The following is a 21,616-nucleotide window of genomic DNA, read 5'->3' on the forward strand; positions in this document are numbered from 1 at the left end:
TTGAGAACCGTTTATGTCACAGTTCGGTGTGTTGCTATTACATATTACCGGCGGCGTTCAATGGACGGAGTTATCCCACAGGATCTGTTGTGAGTATAACACGAGAACGAGCGCTCGGGTTGTCGATATTCGCATCTCCGGCGGGGGTCTAATCCGCGGTGGATATACCCGTCGATGTTTTCCCAGCGCTGTGGTCATGTCAGTGTGGTTTTTCTAGAGCAGGAGGAGGAGGGACGTAGTTAGCTCACTGGCCAAGTCTTGACAGTTAGCGTTCTCAAGCTAGCAGCTGAATGCTAATATTAGCCCACGGGACCAGAACGCTGTCGTGGATAAAAGAGGAGGAGGGGTGGGGAAACGCCTTCTTAAATGTGTCCGACTTGTTTTAGCGGCTGTCGGGGAAAAGGGGACCCCCTCCTGGTTTAGGTAAGTGCCGGTCTGGAGGCTCGTTAAATGTCCGTTAAAGGCGACCCAACTGCGGGCTACTTAAGTGAACAATGCTAGCATGCTAGCTATGTAAACAGGCCTTGGAGGGCATCCTGGCACTCGGCTTTCTTCGACAGCATCCGTCCCGCTGCGATAACTTCCAAGCCCGACCTTCGCATATCTCCTCAAATAGCCCTCTAGAGGCAGTCCACGAAAAGCTGAGAGCTTTCTAATTAATTAATAATAATAATAAAATAATAACCTCACCAGGCTCGTATTCGTGTTATGAAATATCGTGACACAGTGTTTGGCATTGGCTGTGGAAATGTGGCGACCGCTCGGCTTCTGCAATCTCCGCAGTGGCTGCCAGGAGATGAGCTGTTACCACTGGACCCCTGAGGTTCTGCTTGGGCTTTCTAAAAAACGTTGTGTTATTTGAGAACAAGGCTGGAGGAAGAACCTGTTATGAGGGTTCCCCAACATGAGAAATAGTTGCTTCTCACTGGCATTTAATCATCTGGCTCGTCCACTAGTAGATTATTCTCTCAAATGGGTCTGTTTGTTGAGATATTTGTGTTTATTTCCCATCAAATTGGTATTTTTTTAAAGATTGCCGTTTTTAATTTCTGCTGAAGCCTTTTTTTTTTTTTTCCCCTCTCAGCAATGCTATCAGCAGTTTATGCATTAACCTTTTCATGCCAGGAAAGACATCTGCTGTGAACTTCAGACTCGGCTTGGGCTGAGAAGTGTTGTTATTGTGTTTTCCTGGACAGGTAGCCACCTACACCCGGGGGCTTATCTGTGTAGATGTGTCGGACACGAAGGCAATTTGATAAAAAAGAAGCTGTCATGATGGGATAGCGCAGAAAGAACGACCTGTGATCTCTGTAATGGTCCATTAATAATAATTAAAAAGAAGAAGTACAGTTCTTAATGAGATCGGGGGGAACTTTAGGGAAATGGTGGTTAGCTTATGTTATGATTTTCTGAATTTGGAAACTTGGTGAGTCATGCAGAAAGCTCACATTTTTGTCAGCGGCAGTAGGTGGTTTTCTTCTACAGTGAATCCAAGAGCTCTGGTGATTATATTAGGCTGCAGTTCAATGTTGAGTCAGAAGATTTTTGGTGTTATTTTAATGTGACCAAACCTAAACGCTGTCCTGTTTCTGGTAATGCTATGACTGTGAGTTTTGGATGTTCTTTTGACTTTATAACGCCCTCGTTGCCCAGTGAAATGAAATGAATGTCTCTGCTGCTAATGATTGCGTCTGAATCCCTTTTTTATATTTCATGTATTTGAAATGTCTGATGCGTGTGCTCTGTGTCCCTCAGCTACTAGAAAATAAGGTTATATTTAAACTCTAGACTTTTTCCATATAAAAAAAAAAATAAAAATCAAGAAAATTCAATCATTAAGTCGTATTTTGTTTATTAAGACAAGTGTGTAACCCTGTGCGCCCACACATGTATCTTCATCTATTCTGGCTGATTAAACCTGAAGCTGTTCTGGGATTTATCGTGGCCAAATTAAAATCTGTGTACGTAGTCAATACATTTCCATCCAGCCAGATTTCTCACAGGGTGATATTTGTTTGTAGGATGTCATGGAAAGCAGGAAGGCGCGATGATGTGTTTAGAGTATAATGCAGGTGGCAAGGTTAGTTGACGACAACAACAACAGCTTTCAGTGACATTTACATTCACACGTTAAATCAGATTCTCACACGACAGCTCTGGATTCAATCACAGGGAGTTAATTCACCCTTGATCAGTTTAATGGGGGGAGAGTTTTTAGTACTACAGCACCTTTAGATTAACCTTAGAAAAGCCGGTGAGTGGTGACTCCTAGCTTGAACCAAGACCACATTGTTATTCACCAAATAGAAAAAGAATTCATTTAGATGTTTGGATTCTGATCTGCTTTCTTGCTGAGGGTCTGATGAGAGTAGAAGGATCATTTTATCACATAACCCACTGAGGAAAGTAGGATTTATTTTGCACCTGATTCGTCCGCATAAAAGAAAACAAGACAGTCTGGAATCTAACTCAACTTCCCCCACCCATAAAATGTCTGTGGTGGAAAGTAGGTCTCGAGCAGCTCGTTGGGAACTGATTATTCACCTGCGAAGATCTGTTGAGCCAATGAAATCGGTTTGGGCGTGCTTTTAGGTGTTGACGAATAGCTATGTTTTCATACGCGTCATCTGTGGAGTTGAATTTGTCTAAAACAAAATGACTCAGGTCTGTTGTCGGACTATCTATGGACTATCTATCAGTCGAGACACGTCCCGTTATGAAATCCGCATGGATTGGATAGACCGGGCCAGCCTGCTAATTGCTAAGCCTTCGTCTCAAGGTGGATTTCCTTTTCTTCTGGCAGAGTCTGATTCTGTGTTTTGTTGATTCGCCTGTGTTTTCATTTTGAAGGCCGTGGTTTGTAGTACGATTGAACTGTATTGTGTTGTTCTGACACGCTGCTGGGATAGCGGGCTAAGCTAAATAACACCAGACAATAACACTGTTGTGTGTAATTCAAGCCTGTTTAATAAGCACCACAAAACTACGTCCTCCGACATGAGCATCCCGTTTTAATTGGTTTCAACATAAACTGAACAGTAGAACCGTCATGAAGGAGGATTTAGTGCATTCGTTTTCACTAGAGTACCTAATGTTTTGGCCAGTGAGTGCATACACGTTGCGTGTACTTGTATTTCCTTCATTATCTAAACCAAAAGGATTTTTGATTCATTTACAGTTGCTTTTGTTGGATTATTTGCTTGGAACTGCTTCCCTTCTAATCAACGACTACTATATTTAGATTAAACATTAAAAACACGCCACCGTAGAAGTAGTATATTGTACCTAGAGGTTCATCCAGGAGAAGGTAATGCTATTGTGTTAATAAACAATCTGAACCAAGGAGCCCTGCAAAGACCGGATACTGGCGCTGACGTCTAATACCTGTTAGGTGACGTGTGTAATACCGCAATTATTGGTCGTGTGTTTTTGCTGGACAAATAAAACACATCCTGCTGTCCCTTTCAATTCCACGTCGGAGCAAACAAGTTAAAGATGTAATAAATACAGTAGTTTGACGTGACGCAGTTTGTTCTCAGCTGTGAAACGTTGAGAGAATGAAGAAAAAACGTCCGTCGATAAATACTGCACACAATGACCTTGTGCTTTATGGGCAACTATTTTTGTTAAAGGAGTGTATTCTTGCTTTTAAACACAGGGGTGGCACCTGCAGACAGGTTGTTACACCCTGAATACTTCCACGTCCTGCTAAGTTCTCAGTATATCTCCACCCAACCTAGAAAGAGGTCTTATTATAAGAGCCAGAGAATAGCACGTGTGGGTGTTGAGGGCTTTAGAGTTGAATGTACTAGTTTGACCAGCTTGCAGCAGAGTAAATCGCGTGTGATGACGCGGTTACGGGTGAAATGTGCCTGATTGTGTTGTGATGCGAGTTGTTTTTGTGATTGAAAACCCCTGCGTGCGTGCGTGGAGGAGCAGAAACAGCAGTTCCATCTCACGCGGACCATGATATTATTATTATTGACACTGATTGAGAATCTTGAGATTTTAAGTGTTGAGGAAGTTTAATAAACAGTTTCAGTAGTTCCCGTCGTGTTTCATTTGTTGGGGATGGATATCTATGCTGACCTCCAACAAGGTTTCACTTACATCAGATATATAAACACAGACCTCAGCTAAATTATTATCACATTTTTCTGCTTGTAAAACCGTCGACCAAGGTTTAAAGTTTCAAATACCAAAAACAATAACTCAAAAACACATGCAACGGCTATAGTTTGTTACGCCTACATGTGCAAACCAGATGGACAGGATTAGTAAAAGACCTACAAAGCTTTTTCTCTACTTTCCATACCTTAAATTTACTTAAATTGTTCTTTTCCAATATCCTTCCCTATTCTTTATGGCGCTTGTTTCAACTTACAGCGAGGAAAACTGTGTTGCACGCAATTGAATAGCCCTACAACCAATCAGTATTGTTGTAAAGAAATTCAACTCCACGGTGAAGCTCAGATGGCGCTCTTACTCTTCTGTCCATCATCCCATAAAGGTCCGCCCAGATGATTTGATTTGCTGGAGCAAAATCCTTTCTCCTGATCAGCTTTCTGCCGAATTTAGTGAGCTGGGGAAGTCAAGCTTGCTTTGAGGCTATTTTTCCTTAATATAACATTTAGCACAGGTGTAGACGTTTTGTCAGCGAAAGGTCCAAATGTCGAGATGGCTTTTTGAATGATTTTTGCCATCTTCTATTCTTCTCATTTAACGGTTTGACAGGTTAAAACACTTGGAAATGTTTAGTAATTCACAAGCAACATTCCCAATTATATAATACAATATAATACGTGCTTGCATCGTCTTTGGTCTCTCTCTTTAAACATAACGTTGGAGGCGAAACGTAGTGATTGGAAGCACTGAAGCGTGAGTCACCAACGGGGGTGCATGCTGCAGGATTTCCTCCAGGTGGAGTGAATATATGCGGGACAGGGAAACGCCGTATTCTTCCCAGGTAGAAGTGATCCCCATATTATAAAACTGTGGCTCTAGTGGCACTCCAGGGTGAACAAGTCACCTGTCTGTCTTGGTTACGCGGTCTGCATTACAACGGCTTGTAGATAGAATTGTGTGGAGATGCACGTCAGGCTAAGATGCAGGCTACGTCGAAAGTCCAGCTTAAGTCCACGCAGATCTGGAGGATAGTTTGAGTTCAAGCCAGGTTGTATCAGGTCGATTGCTGTTGATTTGTTGTTAATAGTTTGTTCATATTTTAAATATAGTTATTTAATTCTGTAAAACGTCATATTTTCCTGTTTGTTTGCAGCGTTTTGGTGTCTATGGCTCATGCTTTCTGTCCATTTCTTGAAAATGCATACTCTCTAAGTGGGTTCTGAATATTATTTGTTATTTTGACCGGATTGTGTTTGTTCATCGACGTTAAACGTGTCTCATTGTCGCTCAGATATGAATATTAAAATGGATTTTGTCAGAGGTTGCATGGTCATATCCTGCGTGAACTGCAGCAAGGACACGACAGAGGTTTGAACAGGGCGGCGTGAGGATGTGTCATCACATATATATATTTCAGTGTGAACAGAAAATGCGTTGAGGAAATGACCAGTGTAATATGCATTAAGACCTCCTCAGGAAACTCAAGTAAAGTTTTGTGCAGTTCCCCCCGAGGTGTGACTTTACCAGCCACGTTTCCGATGAACGCGAGTCTGGTTGTTTGATACTTGGAAGGCAGAAGGCAGCCGGTCGTACACCAAAACACTGAGCTGAAAGATAGTAAAAGCCAGTAAAGACCTCAATAAAGTGTGGCTTCAGTGTTGCATATTGTGGCTTTGTTTGAAAAAAAAATGTTGACAGAATGACAAAATTAGTTTACTAAAGCTGGTTTCCTGCAGAGCCGTTTATATCCAGTGATCTGTGGTCATGTCTAGTCATATGAAGTGTGTGGTTTATTACCAAATAACTGAAAAGGATGTCGCATTGTAAACATTTTAAATAGTTTTCGAATAAGCATTGGTTTCCGTTTCTGGTCGGCGCGTAAGTGTTTGGTGGATTTGGCAGCTGACTCGCTGGCTGGACGTTTCCTCGGTTTCGTGAACAGGTTTGCTGGCTGCGTCCCGGCTGCCTTCGAGTGGGCGTAGAGAGTGTAGAACAGGGAAGGGAAGCTGAATGACTTGCTGACTCACTGACGTAAGTATAAGTAGGTGGTGGATGGAAATCGAGGCTGGCTGGTTTGAGACCATAGAGACTAACTGACCCAGTTTCCACTCCGGCACCAGTTCCTTTCAGTGTTCAATCATGACATAGTGGTTTTCCCCTCCTAGCCCAGAGCTTTGTCCTAGTAAAAGGTTGTCCTGACCCGATACTCCTTCGCTTCTTGAGTTCCGCATTTTGTTGTCACTACAAAATACTCCGGGAGGCCACCTAAGTATTAAATGTGTCACTACACATTTAATACTTCGGTGGCACCCCGGATTGTTTCTCTTTTTCTTAATATCTTTCTTTTAACCCTAAGTTTTGCACATTTAATCTATGATTTTTGTTTTGTTTTTGGTAGCACGTACATGGGATAAAAAATGTCCAGCGTATGGATAAACCGCCACAAAACCAAACCACTTCCAAGCAACTGACGTGACTGTGCGTGTGTCTATCGGTATGTGGACTACTAGTGACGCGTCATCAGTTGCTGCTCGGGATGTCCCAATCGGGGCCGATCATTCGTACTTTTTTTATTTTTTTTATTTTAGTGTTTGCCGTAAACCAAAACCACATCCCTGATATCTTCCTGCTCTTTGATGGCCAGCATCAAAGCTGCCAAAAAAATCTACCTTATCAAGGAGGATACAAGGGAGATAAGAAAAGCCTTTATGAATCTGTAGGGGAGGATCAGGCCTTGGATTGGCCCGTACTGAATATTAAAAGATCGGTATTGGATCAGGAGGCAAAAAAAAACTTGATTGGGACATCCCTAGTCTAAGTACACATCTCATCAGGTGCAGTCCAAATATGGTGACTTGTGTGGACTTGGTACAGCCAGCAGGTATCCCAGAATGCATTTCAAGGGCATTTCTATTCCAAAATTGGACTTTGAACTTTCTCCAGAGTCTGTGCTTCAGAATCCAACGTGTCACGTCCAAAGTCTGCGCACTTGGTACCGATAGACGGCCCCGTGGCTTTTTTTGTGGACCCTTTTCTGTCCACTGGGCCGAACTGTGAACTGTGGGAGCCCAAGGGAGCGAAGGAAGCTGAAGGGGGAAGTCATCCTGAAGCACAAATTTGAATTAAGCAATGTAACGCCCAGCCCTAGTTTTGCATGCAGTAAGTACTACTGCTGCTGAACGGCCACTGTCCGGTCTTTGCATGACAACTGTAACCAGGCATGTGGCAGAGTATGTTTGGAGTCTTTTATAAACCAAAAACTAAAAGCAGATGTGTTGGAAGTTTATTAAAGAGTGTATTTGACTGGTCTGCCATGAGCTGGTGCCAATTTGTCAATTAACTACGTTGATAAGAGATACACGTTCCATACGTCCACTTGCTATCGAACTGCTAGCTAAACAAGATTATGAAATTACGCTGAGATCTTATATTTTTTTCTTTTTATACCCGTGAAACGAGCTCTACAAACACTGCAATAAAACATCTATTTCTTTTTTTTTCATGGGTTATATGCAACCGTGAAATTCATTACTGCATATGTTCTGTGTGAGCTTGACGGCTCGAGTTAAGTGACACGAACTCAGACCTCTGTTATGCTGCTCTCTTTTCTGTCAGCAGTCTAGCACCTGAGGTTATTACAGTATTCATGAATGGCAAGAGTGGCACCGCTAATTAGGATGTGCTCAGTTACCCTTGCGCTTTGGAAATGAATATTGTCTGCGTGGCCTTGTTTGTGTATTTTCTGACTCTCCTGAATTTTGTTTGCATTTTTTTTATTCATTTATTCCTTTTTTTTTTTTTCGATCTGTTGAGGGGATTTAATTTGCACTTGACCGACAAATTTCTCTTCATCTCTCTGCAGAGGTAGGCGGGTTGCACCAGCTGCTTGAGGATCAGATTGTATCTAGGGCTGCGGAGCACATCAAACCGGATGAAACTAGGTCAGGCTGAGTCAAACCAGACTGAGACCACATCAGAACGGAGCAGACCAGACTGATCCGAGCGATACCGGGGCCCGTCCAGGAGGCCTGTTCCAGTTTCCTATCCAGGTAACTGAAGCAGTTGTGTTCTCATGTTTTGGAGAGGTGAACGTCAACCTGGGAATGAACTGTCTGAGTCGCGTGAGGACGAGCGTCGTGTTTATTTTAAGTAGCTAACGTCAACAGCTTGACGGCTCCTTTATAAGTGTGAGTTATTAAGAGAGTATGTCATGGAAATTAACTTTGTGACTAGTTAGAATTGCTAAATCGGAAAGTTTGTACTCTTGTTAATCTATAAATGCATTTCCATCTTCATTACACATCCATACAATACCACACTGCAGCTTATTTAGTATTTCCAAAATATGTGCGGTCGCAGGTTTGTTTCCTGAATGTCCATGTGCCTCTTTACTTTGAATTTTTGAGGGAAAAGTCAATCTAACTTTGCGCGTTGACACGGTAACGTATAGTAGCACTCCAGAGTGTACACGTTCTCTGTTAGAGCGCCTTTGGGTGTGGCACAGACACAATTGATGTTGTGTTTACGTTTGGTGTTACTCATCAAATGCCTCGTGCTCACACACAAAGTGACGTTCGGCTATGACGTCAAACACTGATGGATTGTCACTGGTGTGGTTTTTTTCCTCTACTGGAGCGCGCTGAGTGGAGACTGTAGACGTGCAATCACCGTCGAGGAGGAGGCGAACGTTCTGCACCGCGGCTTTAAGAAGTTGAAACCTTGCTTTGTTCATGTTCTCATTCGCTAGCTCGCCGTCTTCTTCTTCTTCTCCTCCACCCTCGTAACTGTGTTAGTAGGTTTATTGAGATTTTACCGCCCATAAAGCGCCAGTCTGGAATGTGGAAGGTCAACAGGTGTGTCTTAAAAAAAAAAAAAAAAAAAGCTGCAACAAGGGCAACTGTTCATTCATTCATTCGTTTTCTGTAACCGCTTGTCATCTGGAAGGCCGATGACAGGTACCAAGCTTTACGTACCTGTGTTCACACCTGGCATTAAAATGCGCCTCCACATGTGTCGGCAGCCATCGTTTCTGATCAGATCTCAGTTTTGTGCTCGGTATTCAAATAAACACAGACATCATTTGGGGCGCAATAGAATATTACAACATCTGCCGCCTCTAATGGATCTCTACCTGCCGCTGCAACAGTTTTGGAACGAGCTGTGAGGTCTCTCTCTCTTGCTGAAATTACACTTAAGTTATTATTTATTATATATCCGCCCTGACGTTAGTTATTTTAGAGATCTACACAGTTTTAACCTCTGTCCCCACAAAGTTTCACCTCTGTTCACACCTTTAGCTGGTCGCTACAGGCCCCAGTCATGTGAGTTTTACGTCATGTTCCTATTTATTTAAACCTCAACTGACCGCCAGTGTTGTCAGAACTGAAAAAAGCTACTTGGGTGAAACGTCTTTAAGGAAACCCCACAAATCGAGTTGCCCCTATTTCAAGGATACCTTAATCAAATAAAAGCTGGTCAGCTGAGTAGTTCCACATGTTTATTAAAAAATGCTTCTCTTGGTTGAAATGAAGGATTTTCAGATGCACATGACAGCTCTCAACCACTTAGCTTTAAGTGTGTCACGTAACTGATATGATATGACCTAAATGCTGCTTGAGGGAATAATAGCTATGACATGCAGTCTTTCTATACATGCAGCTGCTGACACAATAGTGACTTCCTGTTTTTTTTTTTTCTTCCTTCTCATTTGACCTAGATGTTGACTTGATGTTTGTCGTCATGTGTCCAGGCAACTGCAAATGTTTGTCTGTGTTTTCTCTCTGTGTTTTGGACTTTTTGCACAATTTCCTTCTTTCTTGCGCCCCCCCCCTTAAAGTGATGCTTTTGTGTGTTCACAGTTGAGGGTTCAAGGGTGGATGGAAGGAGATGATTTTAACACAGAGGCTGTGATGAACATCTGTGGTGAGTGTGACTTCCGACGTCTTCAAATGTTTTTGGATAATTTGCCGTCCTTCCTCATTCTCGTATCTCTTGATTATTCACGGATGCACTCGGCGGGTCTTGCGGCCGCCCCCCCACCGCTTCGATCTTGACCTTAAACGCCTGCAGGGATTCCTTGTCGTCAGCGTCTGCCGTCAGCGCAGATAACGTGACTGATCCTGCGCATGCTGTGGCTATTAGGCGACGGTTTATTTACATACTTGTACATACCGCTCCTACAGTCACCGGCCCCTCGTGATTAATGCCGGAGTGCTTTCTGTCTCGCTCACTCATGCATGCCATATTTAGCGTGACTGTCCCTCCTGCCTTATTTACATTTTCTCCTCTTGACGTGGGATTCAATTAGTATCCATGGAAACAGTCAGGGCCGAACTTGGCTTTTGGAGCTTTTCCTCATCTGTGGACATTTTGAGGCAACGTTTAAAAGTGTTATCTCTATATTGGCTTTATCTGTCCACAACATAAGACATGATAAGACATTATTGATTGATGGGAATTTTAGGTGTTACAGCGGCAGGGTGAGACAGTGCAGACATAAAATGTCTCAAGTGGTGGAGGCTGAATTCACACTATGAAAATTAGTAGTACTAAACTCCAGCAGGTGCTCATCGTCCATCTTATTTGTTTTCACCAAGCTTATTAATAGTAGTAGTTATCTAGTTACTTTACTTTTTATACTGTGATATATTTGCTCTACCATATTCTGTTTTGTATTTAACTTAACTTTTTGCACTGTCTTGCCCTGATGCTTAATTTATCTTAGCTTGTCTTCATTTATTCTATTTTATTTTATTTATTAATTTTTTCTTATATTTTTTATTTTTTTAATGAGTTAACTTGTTTATTGACTTTTCTTAACATTGCAAGCGAGTTTAAGTACAAGTAGCATTTTAAGAAAAGTAGAACAAACCTGACGGTAACAAACAAAATACACAGAATGGGGGGGAAAAAAACAAACAAATAAATAAATAAATAAAATAAATTAATTTAAATAAATAAAAAAACAATAAAAAATAAATAATACAATTAATAATAAACAGTAATCATACAGTAATAATTATGAAATGAGCAAATAATGTAAAATAATAGATACTAAGATGCACATTCTTGACAGTTAAGTTCATCACAAAAGCAGTTTTACTTTACGTGTCCATTCCTTGGACTTGGATGAAAAAGTACATGAAGGGAGCATAAAGATATTAGCCATCGTAATCATCACTTTCCAATCATTTCCAAAGAACGGGCCTTATACCTTCGAAAAGAGATCTAAATTATCATTAATCCTATAAATAAGTTGTTCAAACGAAGCTGTCTTGGTTAGCTCATCTCTCCATCCCTTAAAACTGATCTCTCTTTCCTAATTTGTCTTATCTTAATGTATCATAGCTTACCGTAGCTTTGTTCAGTTGGTTGCTAGTGGATACGATTTGGCTGCCTTTGTAACCCCGTTATATATTTCCCACCCTAAATCTGGGAACATAAAAATATTGCTAGTGTCTGGAGTGTTTTAGCTCTGTTTGCTTCTCTTAATTTGAGCGTCTGCCTCCCCATCTGGATTCTGACAACGTCTTTCTTGCTCACTGCAAAGATCACCTATTATTATTATTGTTTATTAGTTTATCTGCACCTCTAACATTAGTTATTTCAGAGAAACGCTCAAAGCTCAGAGTAGAACTCTGGAAAAAACCCAGAACTAAACTTAGAATTTCAGCTTTTTCCTCATCTGTAGATGTAGCAGGCAGCTAGCATCACATCTTTTGGCATAATAACAAAAATTAAGTTGCTTTTATTTTAGCTTTTCTATCTGCCCACACTAAGAATACAGGCTAAAGTCGTTTGGGCTTATAAAGACTCGTGTATATATGCAGCGTTTTGTTTAGTGTCCATCTCTTTGTTGTAGTTGGCCGCTAGTGGACATGCCTGCCTAGGTAGGTGGGAGTAAACCACTCCAAACATTCAGCAATATTCCCCAACATTACAAAATGTAATATCTTACTGTAATCATCTTCCTGTTGGTAAATGGCACCTACAGTAAGAATCATTGGCTCTTCTTGCAATTTGGAAAGAAAACGCTGTCGGCATCAACACCGCTCCATCTGGGTTCACCTGACGCTCCGAGCCCGTTATCGTCATGGTGAATCTGGTCATGGATAATTTAATCGCGGTAAATGTTAAAACACTTTGTGCTTGCGTCACACGTATCACATCGGTCGTTCAAATTTGTTGTGGCATCAAAGTTCAACTTGGAACACGCCTACTTAGCATCACTTAAGGTTTTTATTCCGATCATTGCTGCAGCTCGCTGAATCTCTTTATTTTTTATGGTCTCTGGTTGCCACATCGCTGCTGTCCCCGTCTGTACGCCATTAAACGATTGCAAAATACCTGAACAGTTTGGCCGGTGGCCCTCGAAGTATTTCTAGGATGTCCTTCTTCAGGAGCTGCACATAATTATGTAACGGGATCCGCGTGGGTCACCATAGCACTCTCCCCTCACCCTTTTCTCACCCTTGGCTATCCGTGTCCCATGCCACTTGCGGAATGTCAAAGCTTTCCCTCTCTGCCGTGCAGATGACCTGATGGCAGACCAAAGGATGGACATCTCGTCTACAATGACTGACTTCATGTCCCCCAGCTCCGCTGACCTCATCTCCAGCTCCATCAGCACGCCTGGCATGGACTACACCCGCAAGCGGAAGGGCAGCACCACCGACTACCAGTAAGGACACACAAAAGGAAGAAGAACAAAAGACACCACCCTAGAGCAAAGAGAGAAAGAAAAGATGCAATAAAGAGAGTTAAGAAACAGGCTTCACCACAAAGTGAAATACATGCGGCATTTCTGGCCTCATTAACCTCATGACTGATTATAGAGATATATAATAGAGATATAGAGAACCAAAGTGTTTCGGTATCAGTCACTTGTGTAATGATTTTGACTGCAGGCTCCTTCAGAGCGCTCATAAAACATGTGTCTTATTAAACACTGTCGGTCGCTGCACATTTCAAATAACTGCACATTTTCCAAATTCCTCGGTGACTTAAATCGATTAACAAACTTGTGTTGTTGTTTGTTTTCTTGCAGAATCGATGGCTTCTCATTTGAGTAAGTTCAAACACGACTCCGTGTTCATAATAGATTCAGCTTTAGTTTAATAAATCAACCTGAAATACCATTTTGTGCACCATGAAATATTGAATAGACTGAAAAAATAAACCTGCTCAACCCGCTGAACTCTTGTCTGAAGAGCTGGGGTTGTCTGAATGTGTTCTCGCGTCCTTGTTGAAACTAATATCTCCTGTCTTTTCTTTCTTAGCGACATGGACCCAGACAAAGATAAACTGGGGAGGTAAGCCGCTATCATTGCCATGGCGATAAAGCTAGAGCCTTAATCTGCAGTGTGTTTTTTTTTCTTTTTTCTTTCTCCATTCATTGTACTTGCAGATTGACTGCCTCTAAAACGATCCACTTTTTGAAACCGTAGAATCCATACTGTCTGCAGTAAAGCACATAGTTTTGTCTTTTAAGACTCTTTTAAGCCTCGAGACGCTCCACTGCAGAGGAGGCGACTGGGATAGTTTTGTCATGTGAGCAAGAGAAGTGACATTTCAGGTTTTCTTTTTGAACAGCAGCCTCTCTTTCCAGAAACAATGTCCTTGCTGGTTTGAACAGTTTTTATATCGCCTGCTTTTGGCTGTAGATTTCATATTGTGCAAGAATCCCACCTGTATTTAGTTAAATTGTTTAAGTCTGCACATTTATTACGTAATTATTTGAGAAATTATTTGAAAAATACATAACTTCCGTCTCTAGTTGCACTTCGGTTTCCACAGTTTGAGGATTAATTGGCGCTTTTTTAACCGATTCATCTCATTGTCATCTTCTTCTATGGTTTAATGGCACCTGAGAGAGGAATTGATGTACACCTCAAGCTGCTTAACCTCTAATACGTCTTACGTGGCCTCTATGTTTCCAAAGAAATGCAGCCTTTCAGTACGGTAGCATTTAAAGACAACTAAATGGATTGTTAACTAAAATTTTATGACTGCAACTAAAAAAAACTAATGGAATTCAAGCGTGGTCTGAGTCTGCTGTAAAAAATCTAAAAATCTAAAATGCAGCACCACATGGATCATGATTCTACCGGTTTACCAGCCGACAGGGATCAGGTTCAACAAAGGCGTTTTATTTTTGCCCTGTGTTTTTTTTTTTATTATTGTCTATTGTTATTGTGGCTTTCAGATTCTGCACTCACTGCAGACGTTCGTGCAGATCTTTTAATTCCACCTAATTTGGAACGTTCCCTCAGATGAATTAAAGTCGAGGTCGCACTGTGCAACAGTCAAACAAATAGTCATTAAGTCAAATCAGACTCTAATTGAAACATAAATATTTAATTACTTGTACCGCTGCACGAAAGGAGACGAAGCAAAGAGCCATAAACCCCAGCAGCTGCTTTTATACGTCATCTGTTGCACACTACGGCCTCACATCTTCTCTATCTGTTCTTTCACGTCTCGGATTTTAATTTAGAAGGATTGTTTCGCGTGAAATTAGATTTATTCTGACATTGTTGTGGTGTGGCTTTAGTATGTTTCTTTCTGCTGATTTCAGACTTAATGCTCTGAAGCTTTAAGTCTTGCCTTTTAAATAAGATGATGTAGCTTACTTGCATAACAACACGAGGGTGTCGGTTACACAGACTTACAAAACGAGCGGCATTCATCGGGAGCAGGTTGTCGGACATGTTCTTGCAGAAGGCACATTGTTTCTGGAAAGATGTAATGCTGCGAAAACCACACATTTGGGATTCATTCCTCCTCCTTTGTGCTGGTTTGGAATTATAACTCAGAACCAGAGGTCAGGAAAATGAAGAATTTAGTCCCCTGTTGGTGTTAACATGCGTCTTTGGTGATTCAATCATAAGTGGGCTGCTCTAACTACGTCACTTCACACTTAAAATGTGTCTCAAGTTTGCGCTTTGTATTCAAATAAATAATTATTTATGATGCAGTGGAATATTAGAAACAGCTGCTGTCTTAAAACAACGGGGCGCTACTACCTACTGTTGTTTTTAGAACCAGGAGCGGCATCGTTTATTTAGGCTGCTGCAGCTGAATGGAATGTGTTATGAGCAGTGACGTCTTTCTTACTCACCCGTTATTCATTTATCTCCGCCTCTAATGTTAGTTATTTGAGAAAAACGCTGAAAGTTCAGATTATAACTCAAACTCTGGAAGCATCTATACACAAAGTAACGTCACTGCTGTGCTGTTTGCTTGTTGACGGTGTTTTTTAGACCGAATTACACACCGCCTGCTCATATTCAATAATTTAATTTCTTCATTTGTTTCTGTTTGGGTTTATTTATTATTTAGTTTAGTCTACTGCCTCCCCTGCTATGGAACCAACAACATTTACAGTGCTTATTCCCTTTCTAGTCCATCATCAGCATAGCAGCTAGGGTTGTGTATCGCTGCCGACTTAATGAAGCAATTCGATCCCGATTCAATTCAGTATCTATTAATTTAGACATATTTCAGTTCTAAAACAACTTTTACCTCTAGTTTCACGTCTTTCATGTGTCTTTGCTTTCGCCCAGCTCCTCCCTATCAGTCCTCGTGGTGATCTCAGAGTTATCTTCTATCCTGTTTTGCATCTCCGTCACATGTCGACTAATCTTGCAGGATTTCTCGTGCAAAACCAGTCTTGCGAGATTTCTAACGAACGGATGCAGGAAATGGCGTGACTTTAAAGAAATCCCCAATTGATCGTATCTTTTGTTTAATATGATATTAAGCACATGTTTTGGACAAACCCATACCAGTAAACGTTTAAGAATTAAAGTAGTGTAGCATTTAGCTAGCAATCCGGAAAGCTTTAGACTTTCTAGATGTAAGATCCAACCGAGGATCCAAGGAGTTAATGATTAATAATCAAATCTTTCAAACCAAGATCAATTTGAATCATAAAAGTGTATTAAATTTCTTTTAAATCACAGCTCTAATAGCACCTATGTGTTATTTTTTTCTTTAGCTAACTTGATTGTAGCACAAAAGGAATTGGGCAAAGCTCAGACACATTCCATATTCCTCAGTGCAGCATATGCGCGTTCACACTGCCCACTTGTGATCCAGTCACCCATGTTAACACCAGGTGTAAACAGTCTGTTGCTAATGGAAACCGTTTCTAGGTGTAGTGTCAGTGGGTGCGGAGGGAGGGAACTCGCCTCCTTCTCGTTACGTAAGCTGGCATGCGAGCAGGTTTAATCATATCTACGTCATATTTGCTGACGACATCGGTCATCAGACGGTGAAGTCAAAAATAACCCCGCGTTACGTTTGTTGCGTAAGCTTTGACGCCGTTTAAACCAACAAATGAGGCTGCTTACAGAACCAGCTAGATTACCTGTGGCACCGTTCCCTCCCTGCCCTCCTCTCCTGTTTAAAATACTTTCTCTCTTAGAAATGAAAAACTTCAACACTGTGAAACTGATTTCCCTCTAATATTTTATTTTTTTTGTCTTTGCAGCGACCAACAGGGCAGGATTAAGAATGCCAGGTATTAAAAACGACTTTTCCCTCTCCCTCCCTCCCTCTCCCCCCTCCCTGTTACCTTCTAATCTCTCTTACATGAATTAAATGTCACTCTGTCTGATTGGGGACAGAGGGAGCTTTGTAATAAGAAACTTTATACATTGAAGTGTATAGATCCGGGCATTATGTGGAGCTGGGTGGGACTGTAAGAGCACACCCAACGGCTAATGCCGAGCTCTCTTTCGTCTTGTGTGGAAACAGCTTCCCTTTTGTGGCAGCTAGTGTTTGCCAGCTTAATGTAAAGGCAGCAGAACGGAGGGGTTGGGATAGATGGGTCCCCACAGTCCTGAAGGATAGACCGAACTCCAAACACCTTCTCATCTCTAGAGAGCTGTGTGTTCATAGCGCCTTTATATGGAGTTAGATAAGCCCACGATGTGACGGATAATCTGCAGTAAAAGAACGCAGCCCGTTGACGGACAACTCTCTAGATCTTTGATTCCTGCTGAATAACAAGTTTTAGGACTCTTTTACAGAATAGGTAGACTGCATGAGTGTCAAATTTAGCAAAAAAAAAGACAGTTTGTTTAATTCCTCCTTCTCCTCCTCCTCCTCCTTCCTCCGCAGAGAGGCTCACAGCCAGATCGAGAAGCGCCGCAGGGACAAGATGAACAGCTTCATCGACGAGCTGGCGTCACTGGTGCCCACCTGTAACGCCATGTCCCGCAAGCTGGACAAGCTGACGGTCCTGCGCATGGCTGTCCAGCACATGAAGACACTCAGAGGTCAGAGGAAATGTTTTGAATGTTGGGAGAGACGTGAGTACGCGGTGGTAAAAAAAAATAAAAATATCTAGACTGTGTGAAGGTCACAAAGGAAAATTGGATCCTCCTGAGTGCTGTGGGACGGTTAAAGTAAAAGAAATGTAATGTTGACAGTTCTTTGGCACAGCTTACACTGGCTACGTTTGTATGGAAAATATTTCTTCAGGCTGATTGAACTAACTTTTTTATTAGGAGCTAATATTTTCCTATTGAACAGATTATCAAAGGTTTACACCAACGCTGTTCTGTTCTGTTCTGTTCTGATTGAGGTAGGAAGATAAAAGCTCAAAGATACAGCTGCAGATTTCTCCTTCCAGCCTCTTAAAACTAAAAAAAGTTTTTCTTGTCTTTTATGATACTTAAACAAAGCAAGTATATCTTAGCTAAGAAGGATTGTGGCAGGTTTTCAATAAGGTGATTAATAAACAGTAGAAAGGGGCAGATTCAGATTGATGATGGCAGCAGTCTGTAATGATAGGATAGAGAATCTGTTCGACTTCTTTTCCAATTCAATATCTATTCATTTAGAGATATTTCTGGTTTGAAACCACTGCAGTAAGTTATAAAAGAGATTTTCTAATCAGCATTCAGGCCCGATGACGCTCTCACAGTAATATTTGGATCCTCACACGTGGAATGATCTAGTTGCACAATCTCACTAGATTTATCCTGCAAAACCAGGAAATTTCTAACAAGAGGATGCAGGGATTGGTGTATTCCTCCTCGTTTGGAGGAACAAATGTGTGTGAATCCTTGAAGCTTAGTCTTTGAACACTGGAAATATGAAGGTTAGAGAAGAGTGGAGCAGTTTTTAACATTCACGCGAAGGAGGGATAAACAGTGTGTCCAGGTGACGTTTGAATACCCACAGGTGTAAGCTGTTTGTTCACTGTTGTCTGCAGGTGCAGCCAACCCGTACACAGAGGCAAACTACAAACCTTCCTTCCTGTCAGACGACGAACTGAAGCACTTGATACTAAGGGTGAGGGCACAAATTAATCCATGCACAGTCAGTTTTCAAATCAGTTTTCAAATGCCAGACAAATAATTTCTCTGTGAACGTATACATCTGATTATTTAACCAGTGTTTTCTGTATTTAATGATGCAGGCGGCCGACGGTTTCCTGTTCGTGGTCGGCTGTGATCGTGGCAAGATCCTCTTCGTTTCTGAATCGGTGTACAAGATTCTCAACTACAGCCAGGTATGCTGTCTGAACACAACAGTAGATAGATGGGTGATGCACAGATAGGGGAATCACATGATTGATGATGTTGATAAAAGGTAAAAATCTAGTATAGTGAGGTTGAAATGTAAGTTAGAAAGCCTGCAGATATCCTGTGAACTCAGTCACTGTGCAGCTTGTGCGGTTGCATTGTGCTGAGCTTGTATTTCCTAAAAAGAGGATTAAAAAAAAGAAAAAGAAAAAAGGATGCTCTAAAATCTGCAGGATTTCATCAGCATGAACGATCAAATTCAAGCTGCAGATCGACTCAACTTTCTTTCTTGACTTGGAAAATCTGCCCGTCTCAGCAGCCTCGCTTCAAAGTTTTACGCCGGCTTGCAGGTTCCCGGGAAAACTTCCTCATCACATAAATAAAGTAGCACTAATAACAGCCCTGACTTACTTCCTCTGCTTTCATTCGGTTTACGCTCTGTTTTTCTTTTCTCTCTCCCCTCTCTCTTCTGCATCTAGAATGACCTGATAGGTCAGAGCCTGTTTGACTACCTTCACCCCAAGGACATCGCCAAGGTCAAAGAGCAGCTGTCCTCTTCCGATACGGCCCCGCGAGAGAGGCTCATTGACGCTAAAAGTAAGCAAGGACAAACGCGTATCATGTGTTTTGTGGAATGAGGAATCTGGCTAATGACGATATCTGTTTTATTCTTAATCCTTCACGAACTCTTTGTTGTGTCCTTGTGAGCGAGCAGGAAGCTCACGGAACAGACAATGCAACCATGTGGTTAAATTCACATATTTATGTTGATTCTTTTTGTCATTTGCTCTATTTGTTGTTGTGATTGGTATGCTGACCACCAACCAGACGGCTCTTACCCTTTGTCAAGCCCCAACTTCCTATGTTTCTGTTGTTCATTCATTCATCTTCTGTAACTGCTTGTCCTCTGGAGGGTCCTGGGGGGGTTGGAGCCTATCCCAGCTGTCATTGGGCTAGAGGCGGGGTCCACCCTGGACAGGTCTCCAGTCTATCTCAGGACTAACACAGAGAGACACTCTTACCTACGGCCAATTTAGAAATACCAATGAATCTAACCAGCATGTCTTTGGACGGTGGGAGGAAGCTGGAGAACCTGGAGAGAACCCTGTCTTGCCTCCACGTTACCTTTAGACTTTATTATTAAAGGTTTTCAGGTGTTTTTCTGTAGGAATAGACCCTCTCATTGCTATCACCAGCCCAACATAGCAACAGTAAGATAGGACAAAGGGTAGGAGCTCTCTGGTTGGTGGTCAGCAGACCAATCAGAGAGCCCAGCAAAGGGTCAATCTCACAGCAATGACTTTTTGTTTTAATGTCAGCGTCCCAGTTCATTATCAGATGTTTACAAAAGAGATTTTGACAAAAAAGAGGTTTGTGGGATTTAGTTTAACATCTTTAACGTGTTTTTGCTTTTGTGCCGCTCTCCTCTGTCCTCTGAGTTTTTAAATCCAGTCAGGTTTCAGTCGGAGTCGTAGCTTCTGTCATGTTTCGGATCTCCTTCGCACGTGCACTAATCTCGTTGCGTGGTCTTTGCCAATCCGAACCCAACAGGAAGATGCAGGGAAATGGTGTTTATTTTGTAAAACTGATCAGAGGATGTTGAGAATGAACCAAGCCCTAAAAGGGAACATCTCTTAGAGCATTATTTCGGTCAAAATCTCTTTCATAACGAAGTAAAATGTCCCCATTGAAAGATAAATAAAGGATTATCTTATCTTAGTGTCGTATGGTAACTGATAATGTGGTGAATCTTAATCAGATCGATTCAGGAAATCAGTAACGACACTCAGCTCTCCTCCTTTGTGATATGAGTTTTTCAAAGAAGAGATGGAGGCCTGATTGAAATATTAACGGAACAAAACCCCTGCAGAGAACTAATGACTAGCGTCTGATGAAATAGACTTTCTCAAAAGAAAATAAAATAAAAAAAAACACCGGGAGGTAAATGGGATTAAATGTGCATCATTCAAGGCACAAAGAAGAGAAGGAGTAATAGCTGCTTGACTGTCAGATGAATGGATTCTTTATCACGGTGCACGTCCCAGATGTAATGTTTCTTGTCATATTTTTTGTCTGAGCTTGACGAGAGCGTCTCTGTGTGTTCGCAGCTGGTCTTCCGGTGAAGACAGACATCACTCCCGGTCCGTCTAGACTCTGCTCTGGAGCCAGGCGGTCCTTTTTCTGCAGGATGAAGTGCAACAGGCCCTCAGTCAAAGTAGAGGATAAAGACTTTCCGTCCACTTGCTCCAAGAAAAAAGGTACACTTCGTTTTTTTTGTTTTCTTTTTTTAGACGTGCACAAAAGACTGACATTTTCCTCGTGGAAATATCACAATAGACTTTTCTCTCCCGGCAGCTCAAAGCGTCTCATCAGTGTTTATCTCTGAGTGCCAGATAAGGGCTCTCCTCTGCTGTTACTTTACACCTCACACACATGAGGCGCTGCTTTTTCAGGCTTTCTTATGAAACCAAATGCTGCAATTTCCTCCCAATTTCCTGGTGTTCCGCTCTGACTATTCTTAGAGATGCATCCTTATTAGAAGAAGGAATCACACCTCAATTGGCACAAGAGCATCTCGGTTGCACAACCAAGGAAGTTTGCCTTTCTAGGTTTATGTATTAGTTTGTGTATTAGCCCTGACAAATACTAAACCTCATCATTGTCTAGCATTTATTGAAAAGCAGAAAATCCTTTTTAATATAACTAAAATGAGTGAAACATCTCTAGGTTGGTTGATAAAATAAAGTAAATAGAAAGATGTCGCCCTTTAACCCTGAGCTGAGCCTGTTTTTGAATACTTTTGATTCATAAATATTCACCATACCCATGTTTGGTATCTTTCTTTTCATCTCGACTTCACCTATGTGATCTGTTTTTTCACTTTAACCTACTTTATTAACATATCGGGCCCAAAAAAATATTCTATTTATTACATTAAAAACCACAAACGGGCT

The 21,616-nt window shown here is 41.6% G+C and overlaps 1 protein-coding gene across 1 annotated transcript in view; it reads left to right on the forward strand.

The window, feature by feature from the left end:
* The window catches only part of bmal1a (basic helix-loop-helix ARNT like 1a), a 32,707-nt gene continuing 11,091 nt past the window's right edge, over window positions 1–21,616 (forward strand). The window contains exons 1-12 of the mRNA XM_084555620.1: window positions 1–89; window positions 7,988–8,174; window positions 9,984–10,047; window positions 12,658–12,805; window positions 13,172–13,192; window positions 13,404–13,436; window positions 16,619–16,648; window positions 17,251–17,408; window positions 18,350–18,429; window positions 18,557–18,649; window positions 19,142–19,259; window positions 20,771–20,920. Coding sequence (XP_084411746.1) covers window positions 10,002–10,047; window positions 12,658–12,805; window positions 13,172–13,192; window positions 13,404–13,436; window positions 16,619–16,648; window positions 17,251–17,408; window positions 18,350–18,429; window positions 18,557–18,649; window positions 19,142–19,259; window positions 20,771–20,920 — 877 coding nt within the window. The 5' untranslated portion in view covers window positions 1–89; window positions 7,988–8,174; window positions 9,984–10,001. The remainder of the gene's footprint in view (window positions 90–7,987; window positions 8,175–9,983; window positions 10,048–12,657; window positions 12,806–13,171; window positions 13,193–13,403; window positions 13,437–16,618; window positions 16,649–17,250; window positions 17,409–18,349; window positions 18,430–18,556; window positions 18,650–19,141; window positions 19,260–20,770; window positions 20,921–21,616) is intronic.

The sequence above is a fragment of the Chelon labrosus genome, assembly GCF_963514085.1.
Source record: "Chelon labrosus genome assembly, chromosome: 11".
Taxonomy (NCBI): domain Eukaryota; kingdom Metazoa; phylum Chordata; class Actinopteri; order Mugiliformes; family Mugilidae; genus Chelon; species Chelon labrosus.